The sequence below is a fragment of the Grammomys surdaster genome, unplaced genomic scaffold, assembly GCF_004785775.1.
Source record: "Grammomys surdaster isolate TR1022 unplaced genomic scaffold, NIH_TR_1.0 125793, whole genome shotgun sequence".
Taxonomy (NCBI): Eukaryota; Metazoa; Chordata; class Mammalia; order Rodentia; family Muridae; genus Grammomys; species Grammomys surdaster.
In genome coordinates, this window is record NW_021620624.1 from 1,153,048 (window position 1) to 1,169,542 (window position 16,495).

Sequence of the window (16,495 nt, forward strand, 5' to 3'; positions counted from 1 at the left end):
GTGTGCAGCTAAGCACTGTTCACCAGCTCCAGTGTGCAGCTAAGCACTGTTCACCAGCTCTTTGAACTGCATGAAAAATCCCAGTTCCATTATCTCTTAGCTATGGAGCTATTTTTAGAATTCACTCTTACTGTTTTTAAACCCCCCCCATTTGTGTTTGTGTGTGTGCGTGTGCATTTGAGTACACGTGCCCATGGAGGCCAGAGGCATTGAAGTCCCTAGAGTGAGTTACACCTGTGCAGCTTTTGACAAGTGTTTTGTTTCTCACCTCTTTGTGCTTCCCTTTAGCTATAAATAGGAAGAATGCCAGTACTGGCGATGTGGAGTTGTTACAGGATTTAAATAGGCTGATGTAGGAGAGCATTTAAAGCAGCTCCTGTCTTTTTAGTAGGGAGTTCTCCATTTGTGTTAGCTATTATGACGACTCTTTTTGTTTGTTTGTTTGTTTGTTTGTTTTGTTTTGTTTTTTCGAGACAGGGTTTCTCTGTGTAGCCCTGGCTGTCCTGGAACTCTGTAGACCAGGCTGGCCTCGAACTCAGAAATCCACCTGCCTCTGCCTCCCAAGTGCTGGGATTAAAGGGGTGCGCCACCACTGCCCAGCAGCTATTATGACTCTTCAAGAAAAAATTATCTATTTGTATGTGCACACTCATGTGTATACGCATATGTGTAACATGTTGCACATGTGTGTACACGTGTTGTACACATGTGTACACATGTATGTACATGTCTACATGTATATATTTATGCATGTGTCTCCATTCATATGTGCATGTGTGTTAATGTGTATACACATGTGTATACATGTGTGTGCACACTTACATGCATGTTTTTGTATGTGTGTGTTTGTGTATTCTTATGTTCGTGTGTGTGTGTGTGTGTGTGTGTGTGTATAGGCCATCAAGTGCATGTGGAGGTCAGAGAACAACTTTTGGGGGTCAGTCCTCCTTCCACCATGTGGGTCTGGGATTAGGCTTGTGGGCAGGCACCTTTGCCCACTGAGCCATCTGTCAGGCCTTGTACTTATGATTCTTATTAAAACATAAAGAAGGTGTGAGAGGCTAAGGCAGTAGGATGGAGAAGTCTTGAGTTCAGGGCCATTGGAGACTACATAGTGAGATCTTGTTTCACATACACAAACACACAGAAACATACACACTAAATGACATGTTGTAGGTTTGATATAGCCCATGAACTATAATTTCACAGCCTTCCTTCTGAGTTGAGAAGAGGAAACGAAGCAGCTGAGGTTATCTAACAGACCATTCATTCAGCAACACAGGGGCTGTATTTACTCCCCTTCTTGTCTCCATGACAAAATACCCCACACATTTATTTGGGCTCAGGGTGTTGGGGAACCTTGCTATTAAGGTAGCAGGCCCCCATGACCAGATTGCTTTCTGAGCTCAGTGCAAAATGGGGGACTCCCTTCTCAGTGAGGCTTCAGTGTCTCTGCCTGTCTTTGTCAGGAGAGTGTCCTTGAACTCAGGTGGTTGGCTTTGTCTGGCCTTGTCTGAAAAGTGACCTTGTTCAGAGCTCTCTGCAAGGCTGCATAGCTCAGCACACATGTCCCCCTCGGGCTTCCGGCCTGAAGGATAATTAGGTGCTGTATTATAACCAGTCAGCCCTTCCTGCTTGCTTGATGCCATGACAAATTAGCCCTTTCCACATGCACTCCTAAAAAAGACCTTAAATACCCTATCCCCGAAACAAGAAAGTAGATTTGGCCAGGCGGTGGTGGCACACGCCTTTAATCCCAGCACTTGGGAGGCAGAGACAGGCGGATTTCTGACTTCAAGGCCAACCTGGTTTACAGAGTTCCAGGACAGCCAGGCCTACACAGAGAAACCCTGTCTCGAAAAAAACCAAAAAAAAAGAAAAAAAAAAAAAAAGAAAGAAAGTAGATTTGTCTCAATGCAGCAGTCTCATGGCTGGCCAGTTGACTGTACCCTGCTCTCTGCTTCTGCTCCCTTTGTCCCCTCAGGCTGGTGGCCAGCAGCCTCCAGGGAGAAAGAGGGGGGCCACACAGAATTTGAGAATGTAGTGTCCATGATGGTAGGGAAGGCAGGGCTGAATTCATGGTGGTGGGTCCTGTAGCTGGGACTCTTCACACAGAGTAGGAATGCCAGTCCTTCCTCTCCTCAGCCCAGGACTCCAGCCCTGGTGGTACCCACATTTAGGGTGGCTCTTCCCTCTTCAGCCAACCCTCTCAAGAAATGTCCTCATAGGCATGCCCAGGAGTATCTCCTAGGTGATTCCAAGTCTGGTCAAGTTGATAGTGAAGTTCATCATCAGAGGAGCGAGTTCTTCCTACTGTATTGACTTTTAGTCCCTGAGAGGGGAAGCAAGCTGAATCCTCCACAAACTGAATGTTCAGTGACAATTTTGTCATTTTGGTTTTTTTAGAAAACGCAGAAATATTATAAGAATGTGATTTTTTTTTCATCCTGGGTGTGTGCTGCTTCACAGTAGCTATGATTTGCCTTGTCCTCTAGCAGGGGTATGATTTTGCCAGCTGCAGATAGTTTCCGCCATTGCATGACTTTGGAATTCTGGGGATCTTTCAAAGGATGTATAAGTGCTAGGGCCCTGAGAGGGTTGTTGAGTTGTTAGTTGGTTGTGGTTTGTTAAGTAGTTGTACGAAAAGAAGAAGGGGAAGGAGGAAGGGAGAAAGGGAGGAAGGAAAAGGAGGAAGAGAAAAAGAGGAAGAAGAGGGAGAGGAGGAAGGAAAAGGAAGAGGAGGAGGAGGAAATTAGATATCCTGATGTCGAAGATCAAACTTGTCCCACGGAGCTTGATGCCCTTAACCAGGATGTAGACTGAGGATAATGTCGCCCCTTTACCCTCCTTCTTTCCTCTTCTGTCTAGTGTTAGGGAGTTGAAAGGACGAAGAAGGGTGGAATAAAGAAAAACCCACAAAGTTGCCAAAGTCTGGCTACAGAAAGGATTTTTTTTTTCTAATGTGGCAGAAGCCGTTACAATGACAAATGCTTAGATTGACATGGATGGCCCTTTAAAATACAGTGACATGGATGACACAGGTGAGAGTTTGAAATAGAGTACTCAGTAAAGAAAAAAAGCATCTTCTATTCACATGCATTTAGACTGCATTTATACTGAGGGGTGACTGGAAGCTTCAATGATGCGTGCAGGCAAAAGGTACAGATCTCATGCAGAACAGTGGTTTTGCTTAAGCAGGAGATGGGAGCCTGTCTTAGTCATGGTTTCTACTCCTGCACAAAACATCATGACCAAGAGGCAAGTTGTGGAGGGAAGGGTTTATTCAGTTTACACTTTCCACATTGCTGTTCATCATCAAAGGAAGTCAGGACAGGAACTCAAGCAGGTCAGGAAGCAGGAGCTGATGCAGAGGCCATGGAGGGATGTTACTTACTGGCTTGCTTCCCCTGGCTTGCTCAGCTTGTTTTCTTATAGAACCCAGGACTACCAGCCCAGGGATGGCACCACCCACAATGGGCCCTCTCCCCTTGATCACTAATTGAGAAAATGCCTTACAGCTGGATCTTATGGAGGCATTTCCTCCAGGGAGCTCCTTTCTCTGTGATGATTTCAGCTTATGTCAAGTTGACACAAAACCAGCCAATACAGAACCATTTGTAGGTACATGGTAGACCACGGAAAGCAGGGCCTTGCAGAGCATGTGAAACTCAGCCTCTAATGCTCACCTGCCCCCACAATAGGTGGGGGCCAGCCTCCTCACACTCCCCTCCTACCCAAATCCTGGGATGCTCGTCATCTGACATGTTGTCTCCTAGGTACCTCGAGAACCTGCCTTCCAAGCATTTCACAAAGCGTAACAGACTGACATTCCCGGGCTTCTTGAACAGCCAGCACTGGGTGTTTGTGAAAGAGGGGCTGGATGATTTCAGGAAAGACTGCCCCCCACAAACACACCAGGGCCCCAAGGACGCCTTTCTTCCTCTTATTCATCACGGAGCTCCCAATATTACTCTCAAGAAGAGCAGACTGCCCAAGAGGGCAACACTGCCGTCTAAGCTTTCGAAAGCTGAGAAGGCATTCCTGGAGGATGTGGGAGCTCACAAGACTCTGCACCCCCTGGCTCTCTACCCACAACTTAAAGAAGCTCTGCCTGCTGAGGTGATCTGTCTGGGCTTGAGGGAAAGCCGGGGGGTTGGGGGGAGGGGACGGACACGACCCAAAACAGTTCTCTGCAGATGCCCTGGAAGTACATGTTATAAGGTGTACCCTACCCCCAGTGAAGGCTTATTACCAGCTCAGAGCAGCCTTCCTTTTTCTACTGAGGAAACAAAACTGTGGGGCACGCGGGTGTTTCCTTTGCTGCCCTGCTTTGCTTTGAGACCCTCTGGGTACAGGAAGCTATGCAAGGGTTGCTCAGTATTACTTATGTCTGTTTAGCCTGAGCCAAAGAGGTCTCCTTAAGAACTCACTAACAGAGAGCTAGAGACAAGAGAATTTGAAGGCCATGGGGACTCCACCACAGTGCCTAAACCAGGCCTGAGCAGGAAATCTGTTGTGTCACCAATGTCCCAGTCTGCTCCTAATTCATGGTCATCACCCTCAGCACATTTAACCAGTTTTTATATCTCAAAATGGCCCCAAGTTTGACTTTCCAACAAGAAGGAAGAAATGGCCGTCCTTTCATTGAGCAAATGGTAGCTTTCCCAGGACCAGGGCTCCTCATCTGGCCTCTCTCATCTGCTAGAGAGCCTAGAAATGGTTTCTTAGTTGACCACTGTATCCTTAAACAAATCCCAGGCTGTGTGAAATCTGAGGAAGGCAGACTGGCTGAGGCAGGGGCTGAGCAAGAAGCCCTCCACCCCCACCCCTGTTTAGCTTGCCCTGGTCTAAACAGATAAGTCTGGACCCACAATTGTGAAAGCGAAACAGGAGGCACATTGTTAGACATTGTTACTAAGTTGCCATCCCTTACAAGAATACGTGTGTGTTTTCTAAACCCAAGGCATCCTGAAACCATGTTCTGCAACCAGTGCTGAACTTGTAACCCCAGGATGTTTGCCAGAACCTTTGCCTTACTAAACTCCTGAGCCTGAGATGGCCCCCTTCCATGTGATATATTCTTGGACTTGTCTACCCACAGGTAGCCTTGAGCCAGAGTCTCCCGTCTTCTGTCCAGGTGTTAACAGCCAATGATCCTGACAGCCATTCTCTACCAACTGTAACCCTTCCCTATGAAAGGGGCTGCTCTCTGAAAATCCAACTCAGAGGGGGGCAGCTGTTTGGCCAGTCCCTTGTGCACTTATAAATGCAGCTTGTTTTAATCAGACAGTCAGGGAAATAGTTTTTTTCCTCAGGTCTAACACATTCCCTTGCTCAACTCCTCACTCTGTGAAACCTGTCTTCAGAGGCCCGGGATGGGGATCCTGTCATCAGACGCTCTCCCTGCTCCACAATCGGCTCCTCTTCCCTCACTGCACTCCAGTCACTGAGTGAATGAACGAATTAATGATTCATGCCAGAAAAATCTATGGGAAGAGCAGCTGAAATTTCTAATCAGTGATTTTCTACACAGCCTTTCCTCACGGGGTCCCTGAAGCCAGAGAGGGTCTGAGTCTCAGACAAAAAGGCCGTTAAACCACATCTCACAGGACACATAACAGTGGCAGGGGAGTGTGGCTTTTATTTCCTTGTCTGATTTTCTCAACTAGGTTTTGTTACTTTTTTTAAAGTTTGTTAGTTTTTGTTCTTGTTTTTTTTTTCTTTTTTATTTACTCTTCTCTCAGACTTTACATCCCAACTGCAGTTTTCCCTCCCTCCCCTCCCTCCCCTCCCTCCCCTCCCTCCCCTCTCTCAGTATCTCCCCTGCACCTCCCCTTTCCCTAAGATATACCTCCACTTCACCTCCCCTCAGTAAAGAGCAGGTCTTCCAGGGCCATCAACCAAATAGTGCAGTAAGACCAGGCTCAAAGGATCACATCAAAGCTGCATGAAGCAACCCAGCAGGAGGAAAAGAGTCCCGAAGGCAGGCAGGAGAGTGAGAGACAGCCCCTGCTTCCTCTGTTAGGAACCCCACAAGAACACTGAGCTACATAACCGTAACATATGTGCAGAGGACCTAGGTCGGACCCATACAGGCTCCCTGATCTCTGTGAGTGCACTTGAGTCCCAGTCAGACGATTCTTGTGGGCTGTGCTCTTGTGGTGTCCTTGACCCCTCTGCTTCCTCCAAGTTTTCCTTCCCCTCCTCCACAGAGTTAACTTTGTTTTGAGTCAGGGTCTCTATGGTGCTGAGCTGGCTGCCTGAAGCTCCTGTTTAGATTCTACTGTACAACCCCAGCAAAGAAACACCACTTCTTTTTGTGTGTGATCCCAGGAAAATCCAACCCTATAGTCTAGTTTCCATGGGTACACTTGACTCATGAGACTCTTGCACCCCTAAACTAGTCATTGTGGCTCAGGTGCAATTTGCCTGGAGAGTGGAGATATGGTTAGGCCAGCTTGGACCAAGTAGATGGGAGTGGCAGGGGAGGCGGTTCTTTGTGTGTATGTGTATGGAGGAGGGTCGTGTGTTGAGCTATGTGCACACAAGTGTGCCCGTGTAATAGGAGCAGAAGACAACCTCATCTGTTGCTCTGGGCGCTGAGCATCATTTTACTGAGACAATGTCTCCTTCCAGCCTGGAACTCACCAAGCAGGGTAGGCAGGCAAATCTCCATTATCTTAGCGCAAAGATTAGATTATAGGTGTGCACCATACCTAATTATATTTTTAAAACATGAGTTCTTGGGGGGGGGATTCTAACTCAGGTTCTCATTCTAGCCAGGCAAGCACTTTTCTAGCTTCGATGTCTTCCCAGAATGTGAGGTAAATCTTCAAAGGGAAATGTAGATACTGTATTCATAGGAGGCCTGAGAGATACCTGAGATGCCTACAGTCAAGAACCACAGAAGTCCAACAGAGACACTCCAAGCGCTGGGGCTTTGGAGGCCTGAGAGAGGCTTACAGGCATATTCTACTAGAGGAGATGGGACCACAACACAGGCCCTGAGCATCAAATGGCAGAGCAGCAGAGCTTCATAGATGGCCCCCAGCACAGTACTCTATGCAGGGCTTGATGAATGGCGTTTGAAAAGGAACGCCAAATTTACTTGGTATGCTTGTTATAGAATTGGGGCCCCCTTTCCTCCAATCATCCCTTCACCCTAAGTCTGCTTTCTCTGTGTAGCTCTTATTGCAGGTGCTGGAGATACTCGACTCTGAGAGGAAGCTAGAGGACTCGTGGGCTTATTGCCTGGATACCAGGAAATTAATGAAGGAACCCACAAATCTTGTAGAAAAACACTCTTCCAAAGTATGCCTGTGAGTACTACTGCTGTCTTTCCCCTGGTGAACAGCCTAGGATGGCCTTGTTATATGTAGCATAATTTTGCTCATTTGGGCTTTTCGTTTTGTTAGTTAAAAACAAAACAAAAGGCCAGGCGGTGGTGGCGCACGCCTTTAATCCCAGCACTTGGGAGGCAGAGGCAGGTGGATTTCTGAGTTCAAGGCCAGCCTGGTCTACAGAGTGAGTTCCAGGACAGCCAGGGCTATACAGAGAAAGCCTGTCTCAAAAACAAACAAACAAACAAACAAACAAACAAAAAACCCAAGAAACAAAATAATGCAGAGTTTCTTTTAATCCAGGCTGACCTCCAACTCATTCTGTTGCTAAGGATGACCTAGCACACCTGCAATCCCTGCCTGCACTTCCCAAGGCTGGGATTTTAGGCCCATGCCACCACGTCCCGTATCTAGAATACTTGTAAAGAAGCAGTGGCAGTAAGTCTTGAAGACAAGACATGGCTCCTGTGGGTGTGGTTTTTCCAGCAGCAGCATAAACGTGAGCGCCCATCTAGCTTTTATTTGGCGTGAAAACCTGATGAATTAACTTTATTGAACATGGCGACCCAGTGGTTGGTTGGGTCATTCCAAGCACATATGTGAGGTAAATCTTTATATGTGCATAGGATGCAGATTTGAGGTGTGCACATATGGGTGTGCACATATGTATAACACAGGAAATTGTCAATGATCCACTTGCTAGTCTCTCTTTTTCTATTTTGAGACAGGGTTTCATGTACCCAGGCTGGCCTGGAACCCCTAGTCTGTCTGCCTCTGCTTCCAGAGTGCTGGGTTGACAGGCTTAAACCACCACCCCATACCTGGCTACTCAATTGTCATTTAAGGCGTTTATAGGATCTTCTGCTCGGAGACCCTGCTTATGTTTGTATAACCATCCCCAGGCTAAATAGATGGCTCAGAGGTTAAGAGCACTCTCTACTCTTCCAGAGGTCTTGAGTTCAATTCCCAGCAACCACATGGTGGCTCATGACCATCTGTAATGAGATCTGGTGCCCTCTTCTGATGTATCTGAAGACAGTGACAGTGTACATACATAAAATAAATAAATCTTTTAAAAAATGCTCATAATTGCATGCACCTTCTCTGAAACTTTCCAAACTTCTCTGAAACTTAATAGAAATGCTTTTATCACACTCTTGCTCCCCCTAACCCATAGTATTTAATAATGCAGATGTTGCCACAAGTATCGGTATAAAGAGATTTAAGATGGGACATACTTACTTTGAAAACTGAATGATCTCACTGAAGAGTATGTTTGCCTAGAGACCTCAGGTGACAAGGACACTCTTGCTGCATTGCTTGCTCTCTGGTACATCTGGGATGATAATTCATCTCACTTCTGCCCTTCTCCCACTGGGGAGCAAGAAGACCCGTGGGAAACATAAGTTCCTCTCCTTCTCTGTGCTGGAGGGCAAGTTGCCTGGTAGGGACTGGGTGGGAATGTCTGCCAGTTGATGGCTTTTAATGCACAGTTGTCTTGGACCTAAAGCTGAATCCTCCAGCCTGGCAGCTACTTGTCATGAAAGCGACGTTTTGGCTCTTGTCTTTGCAGTTTATATTGTCTCTTAAGTTGCTCAGAATCAGTATGTGCAAGAGAGGAACATTATCTATAGGGTTATTACATATCATAGAATATATCATAGAATATATTATGATATAGTAAGAAGATATAGATGGGATCTGTCTTTCAAGAAATTGTAAACAAATGGGAGTCAGTTAGCTCTCTGGAAAGTGTTAGCTCACAGTTCTTTCATGATCTTAGCACATCATAAAAGAAATGCGGAATTTCACAGAGGTGACCTTGGCTATTAGTATATGCATTTGTTTCCTTTGACAGTTGTGAAATTTTATCCAATTAAGATTAACAATATTTGCCCGGCGGTGGTGGTGCACGTCTTTAATCCCAGCACTGGGGAGGCAGAGGCAGGCGGATTTCTGAGTTCAAGGCCAGCCTGGTCTACAGAGTGAGTTCCAGGATAGCCAGGGCTACACAGAGAAACCCTGTCTCAAACAACAACAACAACAACAACAAAAAGATTAACAATATTTAATGACAGTAGCTCTGAGGCCTGCAGTCTGACATGGCTGTCACAGTGCTGACATCAAAGGTCAGCGGGGCTGTGTTCCTTTCAGAGGCTGCAGGGAAATTTGTTCCTTGCCTCCTTCAGTCTCTGGTGGCTGCTGGTCTTCTGTGGCTTGCAACCATGTCTTTCTAAACTGCGAGGCCAGCAGTCTCTGGGCTGCCCTCACATTGCCTGTTCTTGGTGTGGGTCAGGCTTTGCTCCCTCTGGCTCTTTCTTCAAGGACATGAAGGCATGTACGTCCCAGCAGGATAATCCAAGATAATATCCTGCTCTCAGAAGCATGGATGAACACCTGCAAAGACTCTTGGAAAGTAGAGTAGCACAAGCTCCAGGGATTAGCACTTGATCTCTTCAGAGGCTGATATGACCCTATCAGAGCATGAGGTGACACTGCCACTCTCCAAAACAAGTCCCCTTAGCCAGATACTCTGTCCTTTCCTCTGAAAATAACCCTTGAAAGAGGCATCCCAACTCCCTTCTCTCTTGATCCCATAGCAGCCAAACTTCCTTTTCAGTGCCCACTGAACTCCACTGGACTGACTGGTTTTGCGTGTCAACTTGACACAAGCTGGAGTTATCACAGAGAAAGGAGCTCCCTGGAGGAAATGCCTCCATGAGATCCAGCTGTAAGGCTTTTTCTCAATTAGTGATCAAGGGGCGAGGGCCCATTATGGGTGGTGCCATCACTGGGCTGGTAGTCTTAGGTTTTATAAGCAAGCTGAGCAAGCCAGGGGAAGCAAGCCAGGGGAAGCAAGCCAGTAAGTAACATCCCTCCATGGCCTCTGCATCAGCTCCTGCTTCCTGACCTGCTTGAGTTCCTGTCCTGACTTCCTTTGGTGATGAACAGCAATGTGGAAGTGTAAGCTGAATAAACCCTTTCCTCCTCAACTTGCTTCTTGTTCATGATGTTTTGTTCAGGAATAGAAACCTTGACTAAGACATCCACTGACCTCACCCTTGGGTAAGGTCACATCGACACCTGTGTTACCACACCAGTGACTTTGCTCATTTCTGCGATAAAATGCCCAGCAGAAGCTGTGCAGGGGAGAAAGGATTTACTTTAGCTCACAGTTTGAGAATGTACAGTCTATCATGGCAGGGAAGGGATGGGCAGGGAGATTCCCAGCTGACACAGCAGGAATGAACACCAGCTGGGCCATCACCCAAAGCCCAACAGAAGGTAGGGAGCTTGATCCCGAATCAGGACCAGGCAATAACCCTCAAGCTATGTTCCCAACAGTTTCTTCAACCTTTCTTCCAGGAATTCTATAATCTGAACAGACCCAACTGGTGACCAAGTATTAAATAGCCGAGCTTCTGGGGTTCGAATCCCATTCAATCCTTAACAGTTACTACACAAGTGTTCACTGACCACCACACTGTCATCAAGGGCACAGTGAAACCATGTGACTAGACCACTCCATGGGTAGAAAGGTTTAATTGGGAATCAAACTGTAGGGTTATCTCTGAGTTGGGGCTCGGGGTGGGAACAGAGAGAAGAGCAAACAGTGGGAAAGCAAGTGAATTTCCTATGACTCTAGACAGATGGGCTCTTTGAACTGACGCAGGCTGTTTCGATGACTGGAATCTAGATTTCCTTGCTAGAGGGACAGGCCTCTAGGGTAGGTTAAGGGAAAGGAGGTTGGTCCCTGGTGGTTTAAAGAAGGCTCCTGGGAAAAAGAAACTGACTTTAGGTCTCTGTTTACCCAATAATCCTTCTGTTTACCTGACCAAAGTCTTTCTGTTTAGGACAGTGGTTCTTAACCTTCCTAATTCTGCAACCTGTTAACATAGTTTCTCATGTTGTGGTGAACCCCAACCATTAAATTATTTTGATTGCTATTTCATAACTGTACTTTTGCTACTGTTATGAATTGTAATACAAATATCTGTGTTTTCCGATGGTCTTAGGTGAGCCCTGTGACAGGGTCACTTGACCCTCAGGTCAAGACTCACTGTTAGGACATTGTCACCAGCACTACCATTTGGGAGCAGCAAGGAATCCACTTCGGACCTAACACACTAACACACTACCATTTCCATAGCAACTGACACAATTGATGATGTCATCTTTCCCACATAGGGTCTCACTATGTAGACCAGGCTAGCCTTATGGCAATCTTTCTGCTGCTGACTCCCCAGTGCTGGGAGTACAGATGTGAACCACCATACCCAGGCACATAGCCTTTCTTCCTTTAGCTTCTGGAACATTTTTTTCCTTGTTTTCCTCCTATCTCATGGTCCCCTCTTTGGTTTCCTTTGCCTGGTTTCTCCATTTGTCTGTTTGTTTTGGTTACTTTGAGACAGGGTCTCCCTATGTAGCCCCCGCTGTCTTGTTTGTTTTCAATCTTGAAGTACATCAGTTTCTTAGATCTTTTCTGTACATTCACACCCAAGTGACTTTGGCCACCTACAAATGGGCAATCCAGGCTTTGTCCATGGATCTGTAATTAATATCTCAGACTTCACAGTTGGAAACTACACTCTCCATTTCTCACTCAAATGTATCTCTCTTGCCTTTCACAGCTCAATAAACAAATAGTAATCAGCTGGTTCTAGAACAATAGCAATCTGCCCACAAATGGCAACGACTTTGTGTGATCTAAAATACTCTGTACTACAGGTCTATTCTAGAAAGCCACTGTTGTCTTGTTTGGATCGTCACAATAGCTTATTAACTAAGGTGTGGTGGTTTAAATGAGAATGGGCCCCATGGGCTTATAGATTTGAATGTTTAGTTTCTAGGGCTTGGGAAGGGCTAGGAGGTATGGCCTTGTTGGAGGAGGTGTCACTGGGAATGGGCTTTGTCGTTTAAAAAGCCCACACCAGGTCCAGTCTGTGTCTCTCTGCCTGCTGCCAGTAGATCAGGATGTAAAGCTGGAGAAACTGTGCAGTCTGTAAGGCCCCAGTGCCATGCCAGCCTGCTTCCTACCATAACGATAATGGACTACTAGCTCAATGAGACTGTAAGCAAGATTCAATTAAAGCCTACTTTCATAAGAGTTGTCTTGGTCATGGTGTTTCTTCACAGCAGACAACTGGTTTCATGGCCTTCATGCCCCTCATCTCAGTCTCTCTCTCTCTCTGTCTCTCTCTCTGTGTCTCTCCCTTCCCCCCTCTCTCTTTCCTGTATCCTCTTTCTCTCCCTCTCCCCCACTGTGTGTGTGTGTGTGTGTGTGTGTGTGTGTGTGTGCAAGAGATGGAGGGAGGAGAGATTGGGGTGGCCATGCATACATACCAAGGCACACGTGTACCCATCAGAGGACAACCTCAGGTGTGGGTCCTCACCTTCTACCCTGCTTCTGGCAGGATCTCTTGGTTGTTTGTATCTGGCTTGTGAGCTTTCATGGAGTCTCCTGTCTCTGCCTCTTCCCTCCATGTACGAGCAGTAGGATTACAGGCTTGTACTGCCCAGCCTAGCTTTCCACAGCTTCTAGGGATTTGAACTTGGGACCTCACACTTTACCTATGGAGCCATTTCCACAGTCCATTCTCCTCTTCTTAAACTTAAAATAATTACATTTTAATTTAGTTTTAGTGTGTGTAGGTTATGTGTGTGCCACAGTGACCTCTTGGAGGTCAAAGGACAAAGTGTAGGAGTTGGTTCTCTCCTTCTTCCACTGGGGTCCTGGGGATTGAAACTTGGCCAAAGATGCTTTTAGCTGCTGAGTTATTTCAGTAGTCCAGCATTCCCTAAAACCTGCTTGTCACACACAGCATAAACTGATTCTCTCACATACCTGAGGGTCATTCCTGTGCTTAGCCTTCTCCAGGTGCCGCCGATGCAGACTAAAGTCCACACTGCTCTGCACATGCTGTGCTCTCTGCTCCAAGGCCTTTGACCTTGTAGTCTAGTTTGATATTTAAGCAGTTCAATACTTTTCTCTTCTGAGCCTGGACTCAGTGTCACTTTGACAGAGAAACTTTCTCTGTAGAAATTTAGATGCTGTCCTCTCCAGCCTCTTCCCACCTTACTGTTTCTTTGTATCATTCATGAGCGTCTGGCATGTGATTGTCTGCTTCAATGTCTCTATCCTGCTTAACTGAAGCCATGCAAAGACAGGGATTTTGGTTATCTACACAGTTGAATCAGTAAAACATAATCTCCAGCACATATTTGGTGCTAAAACGATCTCTCTTAAATGAATGGAAGACAAGTTAATATTTGGATATCTGAAGAAAGGGTAGGTTCAGGGGCCATCCCTGTGGAATGCCTTCTGCAAGAAGCAATATATAGGCTGAGGTTATAGCTCAGTTGTTAAGAGCGCTTGCCTAGTGCACAAACCGTCTTGGGTTTAATCTCTACTGTAGCAGTTTCCAACATGTCGGTCACGACTCCTTTGGGCATTGAATGACACTTTCCCGACTTTTAATGTAAATGTGCCGGATAATGGCAGTATTAGGAATAATGTCCTCAGCCAGAATTCCCATCTCAAGGGATGAAGACCAGCTAAAACCATCACTATCCCCAGCCCCTTAACTTGGTACTGCTGTTCCTAATGAGTCTGCCATCTCTATGCCTCCATAAGACACACTGGAGCCCCCTAGAGCAGTAGTTCTCAACCTGTGGCTCTCAAACCCCTTTGGGGATCAAATATCAGATATCCTGCACATCAGATATTTACATTTCAATTATAGCAGTTCCAAGATTACAGTTATGAAGTAGCAGCAAAAGTAATTGTATGGTTGGGGGGGGGTCATCACAATATGAGGGACTGTATTAAAGGGCCATAGCCTAGAGAAACTTTGTGCTACCACATAGGGGCTTCAAAGTCAGTTTGAGCTATGTAAGAACTTAACTTTTACAAAGAACATTTATATGTGGCAGTCAGAAAGACACTGTAGCCGGGCAGTGGTGGCACACGCCTTTAATCCCAGCACTTGGGAGGCAGAGGCAGGCGGATTTCTGAGTTCGAGGCCAGCCTGGTCTACCGAGTGAGTTCCAGGACAGCCAGGACTACACAGAGAAACCCAGTCTCGAAAAACCAAAAAAAAAAAAGAGAGAGAGAGAGAAAAGAAAAAAGAAAAAAAGAAAAACAAAACACCAGAAAACACTGTAGTGAAATAGAACAGCTATGCAAAGACTTCCTGTGTACTGGAAGCAGGATGAATGGGGACGGGCCACTGTGTTTAGAGCTCAGAAAGCAAAGGCTTGGGGGCCTACTTTTGAAAAGAGCTGAAGGCACAAGGAGGGACCAACCATGAAGATCCTTGGGGGCTGTTTGAAAATGAAGCCTCTTTATTGGAAGAGGAACTGTTGAACACAGAAACTTTTACATAAACATACATGACAGTGGTATCATAATAGTCAAAGTATAGCAACAACTCAAATACCCATCAACTGGTGAGCAGATAACAAAATGTAGTGTAGCTACCGAGTAAAATATTACTCATCTTTACAAAGGGATAAGCTATTGGTACATGCGTCTTCATAGATGATCCATGCAAGCTTTATGCTAAGTGAGAGTCACTCACTTAAAAAACTTGATTGTATAGTTCCATTCAAATGAGACATACAGAATAGGCAAACCCATAGTAATTAAAAGTAGACTCATGTTTACCAGAAGTGGAGAAGGGCAGAAGTAGAGAGGAACTATTCATGGTTTTGGGGTATGTTCTGGAATGAGATAGTTGTGTTGGTTGCATAACTTTGGAAATATGTATTACTGGATTATATACTTGTAGCAGGATACTTATTCTGCTACATTGTATTCACAGTAGAGCTTGGTAATTAGGCAGTAGAAGAGGTGGTGGAGCTGGGGGAAGAAAAGAGGAAGGGGAGGGGATAAAGAGAGGAAGGGGAGGAGAGAAAGAAAGGAAGGAGAGGGGAGAGAGGAAGGGGAGGGGAAAGAGGAAGGGGAGGGAAGAAAGAGAGGAAGGGGAGGAGAGAAAGAGAAGAAGGGGAAGGAAGAAAGAGAGGAAGGAGGGGGGAAAGAGGAAGGGGAGGAGAAGAGGGAGGCTATCAGTCATGGAGAACCATGGATGGGTCTAAATCTGTCCTGGGTGGCAACTTCTTTTTTTTTTTGGTTTTTCGAGACAGGGTTTCTCTGAGTAGCCCTGGCTGTCCTGGAACTCACTCTGTAGACCAGGCTAGCCTCGAACTCTCGAACTCAGAAATCCGCCTGCCTCTGCCTCCCAAGTGCTGGAATTAAAGACGTGTGCCACCACTGCCCGGCATTGTGTGGGCACCTTGTTGATTGAGCATTTCTAAATATATAAATCCTTTAGATAATCATTAAGCTTTAAGAGTCTCATTTCTACCGGGAACTGCGAGGATGGCAGACATTGTCTGGGGTTCAGCCGAGCTTTGTGGATACAGCGTGGGGGATTGGCAGAGCCATTCCCCATGCTGGCGTCTCGTGGGTGCCAGGGCCTGAGCATCTAGCTAGCCTGAGCCCCGGTCAGAGCCAAGAAGCAGCAGGAACATGGTGGCTGCCCAGGAACAAGCCAGACCAGGTGCCATTTTCTAAATATCACCCCTACATATACTCTTTAATTGCTAAAAGAATTTTTTTTTTGAGATGTGGTCTCAGTTAGCCCAGGATAGCCTTGAACTCTATGTAGCTGAGGATGACCTTGAACTCCTCCTGATCCTAATGCTCCTACTTCTCAAGTGCTGGGATTACAGGTGTGCACCGTCACATCTTCTTGCATGATGCTGGAGATGGACATAGTGCTTTTTGTGCGCTGGGCCAGTGTTTCCCTCTGAGCTATATTCCCCAGCCCAATGTTTGCATTTAATAAGCACTTTATGAGTTGGATGACGGGTGACTGCATTTGACATGCTCAGGCTTATATTTAGCAATGAGCACTTGGCCTAAAATTCAAATAAAGGATTAGTAATTGGGTGGATAGATAGAAAGATGCAGAAAGACCAGTGGGGACTTTTCATAACAGTCTAGAGAAATAGACAGAATCTACCAAACATCCATGAGTCAAACATCAGAGATGAGAGACAGATACACACACACACACACACACACACACACACACACACACACACAGAGAGAGAGAGAGAGAGAGAGAGAGAGAGAGAGAGAGAGAGAGAGA

At 46.1% G+C, this 16,495-nt stretch overlaps 1 protein-coding gene across 1 annotated transcript in view; it reads left to right on the forward strand.

The window, feature by feature from the left end:
• Positions 1–16,495, forward strand: part of Fam47e (family with sequence similarity 47 member E) — a 38,698-nt gene that overhangs the window by 6,058 nt on the left and 16,145 nt on the right. The window contains exons 3-4 of the mRNA XM_028789204.1: positions 3,777–4,119; positions 7,186–7,319. Coding sequence (XP_028645037.1) covers positions 3,777–4,119; positions 7,186–7,319 — 477 coding nt within the window. The remainder of the gene's footprint in view (positions 1–3,776; positions 4,120–7,185; positions 7,320–16,495) is intronic.